Source organism: Thunnus albacares, chromosome 12 (genome assembly GCF_914725855.1).
Source record: "Thunnus albacares chromosome 12, fThuAlb1.1, whole genome shotgun sequence".
Lineage (NCBI taxonomy): Eukaryota > Metazoa > Chordata > Actinopteri > Scombriformes > Scombridae > Thunnus > Thunnus albacares.
Window position 1 is genome coordinate 9829369 of NC_058117.1, and position 12123 is coordinate 9841491.

At 43.2% G+C, this 12123-nt stretch overlaps 2 protein-coding genes across 5 annotated transcripts in view; one reads left to right on the top strand and one right to left on the bottom strand.

Annotated features, from left to right (window-relative positions):
• ahsg2 (alpha-2-HS-glycoprotein 2) overlaps positions 1-3729 on the top strand; it is a 6503-nt gene extending 2774 nt beyond the window's left edge. The window contains exons 2-9 of one of the 2 annotated variants that reach the window (XM_044367643.1): positions 431-658; positions 1063-1262; positions 1709-1819; positions 1974-2055; positions 2182-2336; positions 2432-2527; positions 2756-2827; positions 2940-3729. In XM_044367643.1, the coding sequence (XP_044223578.1) occupies positions 1065-1262; positions 1709-1819; positions 1974-2055; positions 2182-2336; positions 2432-2527; positions 2756-2827; positions 2940-3383 (1158 nt within the window). In that variant the 5' untranslated portion in view covers positions 431-658; positions 1063-1064 and the 3' untranslated portion in view covers positions 3384-3729. Of the gene's footprint in view, positions 1-430; positions 659-919; positions 1263-1708; positions 1820-1973; positions 2056-2181; positions 2337-2431; positions 2528-2755; positions 2828-2939 lie in introns of those variants that run through there. The other variant, XM_044367644.1, reaches the window with a different exon arrangement.
• Positions 3730-4550: 821 nt separating this feature from the next.
• On the bottom strand, positions 4551-11132 carry LOC122994219 (titin-like). Of its 3 annotated transcripts, none has more exons than XM_044368795.1 (8): positions 10760-11132; positions 10411-10587; positions 10158-10279; positions 9915-10080; positions 9050-9165; positions 8110-8971; positions 4729-7731; positions 4551-4638 (listed from the first exon to the last, which is right to left on the bottom strand). In XM_044368795.1, exons 1-8 carry the CDS (start codon positions 11025-11027, stop codon positions 4589-4591), a joined length of 4764 nt encoding a protein of 1587 aa, XP_044224730.1. In that variant the 5' UTR covers positions 11028-11132; the 3' UTR covers positions 4551-4588. The 3 variants fall into 3 exon arrangements, with proteins under 3 accessions (XP_044224730.1, XP_044224731.1, XP_044224732.1); XM_044368796.1 differs by having other exon boundaries at positions 4729-7715; positions 8094-8971; XM_044368797.1 differs by having other exon boundaries at positions 4736-7731; positions 10760-11131.
• Positions 11133-12123: the final 991 nt, after the last annotated feature.

The following is a 12123-nucleotide window of genomic DNA, read 5'->3' on the forward strand; positions in this document are numbered from 1 at the left end:
TTTACTTGGTAATTTTTAATAATATTGTCTCATATGGTCTCATTCTAGTTAACAAATCTTACATTGTTTTGAAATCTTAGCACTCCACTACTGATGCATTACCAAACCACACAACACTACACCAGTACATGTGGCCTAAAATCTACCTGTCATTAAAATCAGTGTTAAACCACCACTTAAGGTGTCTCAATAGGTCACTCAAAGTATTCTATATGCGCTTTAAATGCGGATGAAACAGCTATATATTCTGTAGAAGTCATAAAGGAATTCTAGTGAGATTGGCAACACTGTGATCTCAAATAGCTGTGGAAATAAATAAAATATAGATGTCTTTTGTCTGTGGTTTATGGCTGAAATCAGGATGGTGCTGAATTTGAGACGACACTGCCCTTTTTACTCATCATTCTTTCATCACTATCTCTGTTTGTAGCTTGGTCCTGACCTGGACTGACACCAGTGTATTTTGCAGATCCGCGGCAGAGCAAATATGTGGGCACCATCAATGAGTGTCCCTGTCCCTAACTACGCTCCCCAGTTGGCAAACATCCTTTTTGCTGAAGTGTCATTGAGCAAATCTCTGAATTCCTGCTGACGGTGGTGCCCTGCTCTATGCTGACCTATCCTCTGACCTCTGTGGAGAGACAGCTGGTTACCCAGTGTGGGTATATGAACATGGAACCCTTCACATATTTTGTATGATATTTAAATGCTAGAAACATTCATGCCAGATATGGTCATAGCTATCAAATGCAAATCACACATAGTAGAGATGTTTCTAGCTTCATTGATCTTGCCATATCTCACAGTGAATGTTTTAAACTGGAGTCCATTCATCCCACGCCAGACTTTGTCAGCTTACATTTGTTTTGGCAGAAATCCTAAAACAGTGTACGACCCACATGTGACGCAGGAGTCACAAGGGATGACCACAGTGTTTAACTTGGCTGTTTTCCTGTTTAAAGTACAAGATATATACACCACAGGCTGCATGTGCTCTTCCTGTCCTTCATTGTCATATCTGCTCAACTACTCTGATTCCTCTTACGCGTTTATCTCTCACAGAAATGAATCCCCTGGGCATCACTGTGGTTCTGGGACTACTGGTGGGGGCATGGGCTCAGGTTGTTACGCTACGGCCTCAGTGCGACTCCCTTGAGGCAGAGGAGGCTGCTCTGGTGGCTCAGGATTACCTCAATGCCCAGCACACTCATGGCTACAAGTATGCACTGAACAGGATCGAGGACATCAAGATCCACCCTGGGGTGAGTCAGCGAGTGTAGAGGTTGTGTAGTGAGAAACATGGCAAACACATTTATACAGATTATTACTGTTTTTCAACTTTGAACATAAAATGCAGAATATAGCAAAATACGGTAGTGTATTACATGTATTTCCTCTTGACCACTGGATAAAAGGGTCACACAATTTGGCAGAAGAACTATGATATGAATGTGTGACTTTGTATTGAGATGATGTAGACACATTGTGTTACTTGTCAGCACCCCAATTAAGACATAATACATCTAACATTTGAACTACACTCTATTTCCCAGTGTTATTAGACACTAGGTATGCATCTTCATTCAGGCAAATATGACACCATTGACATGATATATGTATATACAAGGTACAGCAGATTTCTGTCAAATATGTGTCTGATACAGTAGATTTAAAAAAAATAAAAGCAATGTTTTGTCTCACCCCTTAGCCTGTTGGAGATGACATATATGTCATGGAAATCAACCTGCTGGAGACAGACTGTCACGTGTTGGACCCTACACCTGTTGCCAACTGCACAGTCAGGTCCAAATTTTTGACGGTGAGACTGCATGCTTCGTACACAGAAGCTCTCATACTTGAGCTGCAGGAATTCAACCAAATGTAAAGATAATTACAAGTTTAGGATAATAATACTGAAAAATATCATCAAATACTTTTTGTGCTATTTGTATTGATTCCTTGTCTCAAATCAGGCTGTAGAAGGAGACTGTGATGTGGTGCTGAAGAGGGTTGGAGGAGCTCTGACTGTCACAGCATTCAAGTGCAAAACAGAGGGTAAAACTTAAAGATCATACTCTTAACTATATGAACACAGACATACACACATACTTACACAATACGCCCCACATGTGTAACCCTCCAGACAAAAACCTACACTTTCTTCTCTTTGATGACATATAGAATCAACAGAGGACATTTGTCCAGGCTGTTCATTCCTCCTTCCCCTGAATGATACCCTTGCGCTGGACTTTGTCCATGTTTCTCTGGCAACCTTCAACAACATTACAGACAATGTAACATACACTGTTCTTGAGGTTGGAAGGATGTCATCACGGGTGGGCTCAAGCATAAATTTTTTACAATTTTAATGCACCTGCACGTTTTTCTTTGTGCCTGTCAACACATTATTGTTCTCAATAACTTGTTTCAGTTTGCGGTTGGTGGACCAGTCTATTCAGTAGAATATGTTGTCGTTGAGGCTAATTGCACCGATGATGCCTGTGTGCCCCTGAATGATACCATGGCTGTAAGTACACAAAGCACTGGTTTAGTTTTCCACAAGAAAGACAACATTTTAAAACAAAGTTTTTGAAGGAGTAGTTCTTTGAATAATTGATTATGTACATTTTAACCCTGCTCACAAGCTTATCCAAGAGGATAGGGAAATAATAAATCTGGTCACCAAATGCCCCTTGCAACAGTTAAAATTTGACAAAACTTTGGGAAAAAATCATGTCTTTGCTTTCTCTATCAGGAACATGGTATTTGTACTGCTACCGGCCAGAGCACTGCTCCTCAAGTCGACTGCAAGATGTTTCCCACTCTGGTAAAACATATTCACTTGTCCAAATATGACCAACAATGAGTATTTACTTTACCATACTACATTTATATAGATGTTTTTTTCTAAGCCTCTGTTGATGCATTCATCTTTTCAGATACCTGTTGTAGATGCCAACAGTACTGCAGCTCCTGCCTTGCCACCAACAGTCCACATACATGCTGGCAGCCTGTCACGCAAGCACGGTCTGAGACACCACCAACTCACTACTCTCCATGACCCTCTGCTAAGCGGATTTTTGTCTGCGGAGTCAGCAGAGTCAGCTGAAGTGGTACCTGTGGTCCCTGCAGTAGTTGATGCCGCTGCAGCTGCTCCACCAGCTGCTGATCCAGCTGCACCTGCAGCTGATCCTGCACCAGCTGCAGACCCTGCTCCAGCTGCTGACAGTGGATCTAAGTCTGAGAATAGTATGGAGCGTACTATTAAATTTAAGAGAGATGTACCTGCCTCACCCGCCTCTGTGATTTTTGGTGCCCCTGTGGTCCAAACAGACCCCATTGTTCTCGTGCCAACTTGCCCAGGAAGGATCAGATTCTTCTAAGATTTCAGATCCCTTCCATGGCACACAGACTCTCTATCCTGGCCTCTTTCAGAAACACTGGCACTAGTGTAACTAGTAACTGTCATTCATAAAAGAATATGTCTTGTGGTAGGTGGATGTAACACCAATACAGCTGGCCTGCTATGAAGGAATAGTCTGTTAACTGAAATCAAATCACCAAATCACACGAGCATTATGTATTGCATAACTGTTGAAACCTCTGTAAAATGAATAAAGATTTGCATTTAATGCTACTTAATATCTCATCTCAATCTCTCATCTCTTTTGTTTAGTATCACACGTTATGTTTTTAAAAATGCATGATACTAATACTCTATATGGAAAACTGAATGAAAACACTGGTACCAAAATGCATCTCCAAGGGTGATTGCAAAACAGAGCTGTTTGCTGATTGTGTTGACTCATGCCAATGACACTCCTATGAACCCATTGGCATTTCCACTAACAGCAAAAAAAATAAAACAATCCATGACCTAAATCATGTCAAAATCAAACCTGCATGACTCCATGTGTAAGACTGTTCAATATTTTAAACATTTTAAATGTGTGTTTACACAGATTCTTTAACAGCCAAAGTTCAAGTCTTTTGAAGGGCAGTTCAGTTACATGAATTAAGTCATTAAAAATTTCCATTTTATGATCAAAATGTTAAAATGAGGAAAAAGCCTTTACCTTACAACATCTCTTAACAGTTAACCTGTAACAACACAGCTAAGAATAAGAAAAAGTAAGAAGTGACTGTACTAACACTGTGGGTTATTGAAACGTCAAGAAAAGCTTTATAAACAAGATTTTAGGGTTGCACTTTCTGAGGCCACAGTTGATAAAAGGTTAAATTCTAGTAAGTGTATTTACATGAATGGGTCAATGTTCAGGGAGCACCAGTTCATGGTGAGGCGAAATAAACCAGACAAATAAGTACAAGGGCAATGCACTTTTTTTCCTCCTCTTTTAAATCAAAAGTATATCATGCTAAAAAGGTACAGAGTAAACTTATACTTTGAAACTAGTCAAAGAAAGAAAAATGAAGTCCTTGACTGCCCATGCCAAAAGACATGACTTCTGTAACATTCTGCTCTTACACTCCCACACTCTGAAACACCAACTCCTATGGTCATTTAAAATAAAACCACACACAGCACAAGCTCAGGTAGTCTAAACTGTTTATTCATATTGAAGGCAACTCATTTCTGCTTCTGATTTCCACCTTCTCTCTGGATGGGTTGGTTCAGCCCTGCAAGAAACAAGTATATTAGTATGAATGATTAGGTTTATACAGAAAAAAAACAAGCAAACAAAAACAAAACAAAAAACATTAACATACCATTTACCTGGTGGTCAGCTGCAGAGCTCCATTGTTGAAATGCCTTTCTAGGAACATGTGGTGGAGTCCTGCGGCTGGAGCCTAGGGGTGCAATGGGCTTCCAGGAGTCTTTGAAAGAGTCTAGGAATTTAGGTTTTTTTTGTGTTGCACTGAAAGAGAGGTCCTGAGGCAAAGGCACTGAATGAACTCCATCCAAAGCTGTGAAAAATGGCAAACCTGATCTATCACCAGGCCTTGGCATGTAGTTGACATTACCAGGTAAGGGATTAGTCATTCCTTTGTCCAACCATTTAAGGTTTTGGGGTTTCCCTTGTTGTAGGCTTAAACCCTGAGGATGTTGGGCTTCACTATTGTGATGCGTTGCAAAGTTTTGTGCTAGGACATTTGTGTCACGAACCAGATCCCTAAAAGGCTGCGGAGATTTAGCAAAACCATTAGGCTCTCTACCTGGTGGACCATGCTGTAGGAGAATATAACTCTTTGGCTCAGAATAGGAGTGCACAGTCTGTTCATGTTTAGAGGAATTCTTTGAGCCACTCACTGATGGCGGTGGTTGTAAAGAGTTGTTAGGGAACAATGACTTGTTATGAGTAGGTGCTTGAGCATCTTGAAGCATGTAGTAAGGGAACAAACGAGGATCAAGTTCACTTTGAGCCTTATGATGTGCTGGTGATTTAGATTCACTGGGTTTTTTGTTAGATGGCTGCACTTCCTTGACTGTAGGTTTATTTTGATTCTTTGTATATTGCCGTTGTAGATATTGGGCAACATAAGATGACAGTTGGCCATTTTGCTGCTTTGGAGGCTGTACATTATATAATTCATATTGCACCACTGGATTTACCGGGTCATTAACTGAAGTCTGAGGTGTAGAGGGCACATTAAAGCGAGTTTGTGATTGGCTTTGTGGTAAATTTTGCCAGTCACCATTTTGTGGTAGATATCGCCAATCAGAATTGGGTACAAAATAAGGGTAAATTGGTAGTGCAGGGTGTGTTGGCTTGGTTGGATTACTCCCAGGTAGTGCAGCAGGGTTGCCATCTGGTGGCTGGAGATGGGGCTGCTTTCTATTTTCAGATGGAAAGGACTGAGGTGAAATAGGTGCAGAGGTGATCCCAGCTTCAATTTTTGTTTCTCCATTTGGTTTTTGAGGAAGAGGAGCAGAACTTAAGCCATTGCCAAATACATAATATGACATTGGAGAAAGGAATGGAAGTCCTGTATATATTGGAGGTGTATCTTTACTGCCAAGTCCAGCAGGGACAATATGATGGAGATGTTGATGAAAAGCAATTTGTGGACAACAATTAGAAAATCCAGATGGGCAAACCTGGGGGCAATAAACCGGTGGCATATTTGGAGTGCCCGGTTGAGGACCTTGTGGGACTATAACATTACTAGGTTGTTGAATGGTGGACCCCGGGGTTTTTTGATCACTGGCTGGAGTGATCCATTGTGGTTGCTGGGCAGAGGAAGTTGGGGGTAATGTTACAGGCTGTCCCTTAGGAGTTTCAGTTGCTGGGGACTCTGTAAAAGAGGTGGGCTTTGTAGCTGGTTGATTTTCAGGCACTGGCACAGGGTAGAAGGGATAGGGGTACAATGGCTGCTGCACTTGACCCTGAGGGGCTTCAGGCTGTGGTGGTTTTGGAGGCTCTGGAGCAGCAGTGGGCTTTGTAGCTGGTTGATTTTCAGGCACTGGCACAGGGTAGAAGGGATAGGGGTACAATGGCTGCTGCACTTGACCCTGAGGGGCTTCAGGCTGTGGTGGTTTTGGAGGCTCTGGAGCAGCAGTGGGCTTTGTAGCTGGTTGATTTTCAGGCACTGGCACAGGGTAGAAGGGATAGGGGTACAATGGCTGCTGCACTTGACCCTGAGGGGCTTCAGGCTGTGGTGGTTTTGGAGGCTCTGGAGCAGCAGTGGGCTTTGTAGCTGGTTGATTTTCAGGCACTGGCACAGGGTAGAAGGGATAGGGGTACAATGGCTGCTGCACTTGACCCTGAGGGGCTTCAGGCTGTGGTGGTTTTGGAGGCTCTGGAGCAGCAGTGGGCTTTGAAGCTGCTTGATTTTCAGGCACTGGCACAGGGTAGAAGGGATAGGGGTACGATGGCTGCTGCACTTGACCCTGAGGGGCTTCAGGCTGTGGTGGTTTTGGAGGCTCTGGAGCAGCAGTGGGCTTTGTAGCTGGTTGATTTTCAGGCACTGGCACAGGGTAGAAGGGATAGGGGTACGATGGCTGCTGCACTTGACCCTGAGGGGCTTCAGGCTGTGGTGGTTTTGGAGGCTCTGGAGCAGCAGTGGGCTTTGTAGCTGGTTGATTTTCAGGCACTGGCACAGGGTAGAAGGGATAGGGGTACAATGGCTGCTGCACTTGACCCTGAGGGGCTTCAGGCTGTGGTGGTTTTGGAGGCTCTGGAGCAGCAGTGGGCTTTGTAGCTGGTTGATTTTCAGGCACTGGCACAGGGTAGAAGGGATAGGGGTACAATGGCTGCTGCACTTGACCCTGAGGGTCTTCAGGCTGTGGTGGTTTTGGAGGCTCTGGAGCAGCGGTGGGCTTTGAAGCTGGTTGATTTTCAGGCACTGGCACAGGGTAGAAGGGATAGGGGTACAATGGCTGCTGCACTTGACCCTGAGGGTCTTCAGGCTGTGGTGGTTTTGGAGGCTCTGGAGCAGCAGTGGGCTTTGTAGCAGGTTGATTTTCAGGCACTGGCACAGGGTAGAGGGGATAGGGGTATGATGTCTGGTGCACTTGACCCTGAGGGGCTTCAGGCTGTGGTGGTTTTGGAGGCTCTGGAGCAGCAGTGGGCTTTGTAGCAGGTTGATTTTCAGGCACTGGCACAGGGTAGAAGGGATGGGGGTAAAATGGCTGCTGCACTTGACCCTGAGGGTCTTCAGGCTGTGGTGGTTTTGGAGGCTCTGGAACAGCAGTGGGCTTTGTAGCTGGTTGATTTTCAGGCACTGGCACAGGGTAGAAGGGATAGGGGTAAAATGTCTGGTGCACTTGACCCTGAGGGTCTTCAGACTGTGGTGGTTTTGGAGGCTCTGGAGCAGCAGTGGGCTTTGTAGCAGGTTGATTTTCAGGCACTGGCACAGGGTAGAAGGGATGGGGGTAAAATGGCTGCTGCACTTGACCCTGAGGGTCTTCAGGCTGTGGTGGTTTTGGAGGCTCTGGAACAGCAGTGGGCTTTGTAGCTGGTTGATTTTCAGGCACTGGCACAGGGTAGAAGGGATAGGGGTAAAATGTCTGGTGCACTTGACCCTGAGGGTCTTCAGGCTGTGGTGGTTTTGGAGGCTCTGGAGCAGCAGTGGGCTTTGTAGCAGGTTGATTTTCAGGCACTGGCACAGGGTAGAAGGGATAGGGGTAAAATGTCTGGTGCACTTGACCCTGAGGGGCTTCAGACTGGCTTGCAGGTGGTTCTACAGGTTTCTGGGTAGGCCCAGATGGGGGGTTAGACGGATATGGGAGGAAATGCTTAGTTACTGGTGGCTGTGTTGGGGGATTGTCAGGCTTAGCAGGTTGAGGATAAAATGGTAAAGGGTAGAAAGGTTGCTTTCTTTGGCCTTGAGTAGTTTGGGTAACTGGAGGAGATGTAGGTGTAGGTTTCAGTTCAGTCCTGTGTGCAGGAGCAACATCAGGGTTTGGCATAACGTAGAATGGATAAGGGTAAAAAGGTTGTTCCACTTGGCTATTAGGTGGTTGGGTGGCTCGAGGCAGCACGGGAGTTTCTTTAACAGGCACCTCAGGCTTGGCTGGCCAGGGGTAAAACGGTAAAGAAATTAATTGGGGCACTTGTCCCTCAGGAGTCACCGGCAGCTTTGCAGGGATTGTTTGTTGTGACTCCTTTTTCTTTGTTACAGGAGTGGGGTTTGGCTGTACAGTGGGTCTATTTTCTGGATTTGCAGGCTGGGGGTAAAAGAAATTGGGGTAAAAGTAAGGTAACTGAGGCTGAACAACATCTTTTGGCCCCTGATTTTGTTTCTGGTTAGGAACCTCTGGATTCTGAGGAATGCCTGGGACCTGGGGAACTACAGTTTGCACCGGATTTTTCAGGGTTTGATCAGGAGCACGAGTTGAAGGCAAGTTATGTGATTGGTTAGAGGGATACACCCCTTTGCCTGGTATTTCAGTTTGCTGTTGTGGGCCCTTTATTGGGCTTTTTGTGGGTCCAGGTTGAGCTGGTGACAATGCTGGGCAGGAAATCTTGGTTTCTCCATCTCCAGCCAGTTCAATGGTGTACATTCCATCCTGGGACACAAAATGTCAATGTTTAACTAAACATTTAAAAAGGGGATATCATAATTATGAAGAAATGTGTGCCTTTACCTTTTTCTCCACACAGGGTGCATAGCGAACCGAGATGACCACACCTTCAGGATGGACAACTACACTGAAGCCACATCTGGGCGATTCCCTCATCAGTGGCTCCCAGCTGCCATACACTACACAGTAATACATTACTGTCAAGCACACTTTCAAAAGTAGTGATCAAGTCTTCCTGTCTCAAAATGAATTAGATGCCAAAAAGTAAGCCACTGAAGGGGGCTTACTTATTTAAATTGTATAATTTAAATAGGCCTCATTTGACATATCTTGTAATAGATTGCACAATGAATATCCATCCTCCTAAGCATTTCCCATTAATGTGTAATTTCAGTGCTACTGTTAAAACACACAATAGAGGGTTATCAGACCGTTTTTATATGAAAGCAGCTTACCAGTAGGTAAAAGCATCTACAAGTTTAGTCACACCACTTATGGCTAAGAAAATGATTAAATTTAAATTGAAAAATCATGGCCCGTTCTTATGAGTCAGAAATAAAAGTTTAACAAAAAAGACTGAAAAATAGAATATGCTCAAATACAGCTTTCATTGCCTTGTGTTAGAGTTGTGACAGCTATGATATTTCATAAAGCAACCCAATAGTGTCACAGTTTCAAACAGTCCTTTCTCATTGCAGACATAGCAAGATAAGCACAGGTGTCACTAATGATGGCTCTGTTTCATTTTGGTGTGCCAGTAAGCCAGCATAGACAATACAAGGGTCCCAACACCTCAATGGATGCAGCCATTATTTGTGATTAGCTACACCAGCGTTTGACAGTCAAAATGTGAGCATCATCTAAGCTTTTATTAAGTGTTGGTTTATTTTAATAGAATACTGGAATATTGAGAAAATACAAAACTTACATTTTACTTTAATCTTATCTACAGATGTGGCCCATTCCATTTTTACAACCATGCCCTCTGCATGGCAGGTAACCATTGGAGGGTTAGGCGAAGACTGTCTCATCAAAGGGCATGACATCCTCACTGGTAATCCGCACCAACGCAATGGGAGTACATAACTGTCTTCCTGAAACCAGCAAGAATTTTGAACACAGTCAACATTACAATACATGTGTGCATCACTTTCAGACCAGAGAATCATACCTCAAGTGTGACAAAGCAACCATCATAAGGTGCAACTAAGACCATATCTCTCCGTGTTGATCCGATGGTGTAACCACAGCTTGATGGCAACTTGGACAGAGGCAAGGGAGACAGGTGACTTCCTGAGAGATTAAAATTCAACATAACATAGTTGAGAATTCACATTAAAACTAATCTGCGAATACTTCAAGTACTGTGTATAGTAGAAAAGTTGTGAGGGTTGAGTCCATATAAAAAATTTAAAAAAACTCACCTCTGTCTACAAGAAACAGAGATCCAGAAGTGGACGCAGCATCTTGGACTTTAAGTTTCATGGAGTCTCCTGTACATTCAACCTTTGGTTCCATTTTCAGCAGCTGTTCCACTGCAGAGTTATCAGCCTTTGAAGAGCCATCACCCTGTCCTTTAGGTTGCCTGGACATCTCCCAGCCTTCAATAATAAGACTGTATTATTATATAAATTCAGAGAACGCCATTTTAACACTGATGCACAATACAGTGCATGCATGGGACTAAATGTGTCATCAGCACTGTGGTAGAAATGATTAATAACTTCAGTGTATTTTGTATCAAATTATAATCAGCACTTAAATTTTACATACCCATGTCTGCTTGGTAACCTGAATTTACATCCATGTAGTTCTTTGTGGCTTTGGTTCCTTTGAGTTTAGCATGTCGCAGAGGATCTTGCCCAATTAAGAGTCTTCCATGGTGTAGATCAATGTCTTGACTTTGACTAAGTGTCGAGTTTTCTCTCCATTTAACTGTCTTAAGCCTTGTCAATTTTGTGCAAGAGCACAACGAACTAGCGACCACAAAAAGTCCTAAACATAGTAAAATCTTGGAACCCCCGCTCTCTCTACACGCCATTAGAACAAAGAAACACTGCACACGGGAAGATTTCCTCAGCAGTGTGCCGAAAACGCCGAAATCTCCTCTCCTCCGCAGATAGTTCCTATTGGCAGCACGCGGGTCCTAATTAGCCACAAATTAAAAATCCTGACCACAACAGGTGCTGCCTATAGCGCAATTAAGGGCGGGGCAGAATTGTCAAATAGAACACTCAACTCCTGTTTGATAGTCTTGTCCATTTCCATGCCTTGAGTAATGATATTTGATTTTTCTTAGGCCTGAATACCTGATCTGTCCGGGTTTTCCTGAGCCTGTGATAACTTGATGATAACTTGATAACTTCAAAATCTAAAATCCCTGGCAATTACTTGACATATGAAAAAATTTAGACACTTACGATGTTGATGGTGTCTATTGCTGCCTTTTTCAGGCCTACCTACCTGCTTGTACACCTGTGTTATGCAGGGATGTAGCTACTTTTCAGGTCATGGCCTGTAGGTTTTGTTTCACCAACATGGGGAGAGTTAGTTTTTTAGGAAATATACACCTTGTAGCACTAAAATATGGCCTGATTAGTTTTTTCAGTATAGGCTATTTATATTTTACTATGTTTAGCCTAACAAAGTCTGATTAAAGATTCAGCATTCTTCATGTTGTGTATGGGTTTCACTTTCTTCAGAGTTTAATAGGGTAAAAACTGTTTGTGAAAGCCAATAATTAATTCCTTTGGTGTAATCAACATCAATACGTCCCCTTTCCTTTGGACTGATCAACTCATTTCAAAGCCACAAGTCAGGTTAGTGTCTAAGCTTCACTTTGAAAAAAAGCTGATGCAAATTATTAAATTGTGTGACACATCTGGAGTAAGTGGGGTCACTCCAAAGTAATTCATTTCAATGACAGTCTGTCACCCATGAAAATGTGGTTGACTTCTCTCACAACTTGGGGCTACTTATTTACAGTCACACTCATAAACACAATGAGATATTACTTGACTACATCCCCTAACACTTTAATTTTTCAAGCAAACATTTCATGTAGTGTGTCATTGATAAAATAATTTTGAACTGAATACTTGAGACTGAACTATAGACTGAATCAGTCCACAGACAAG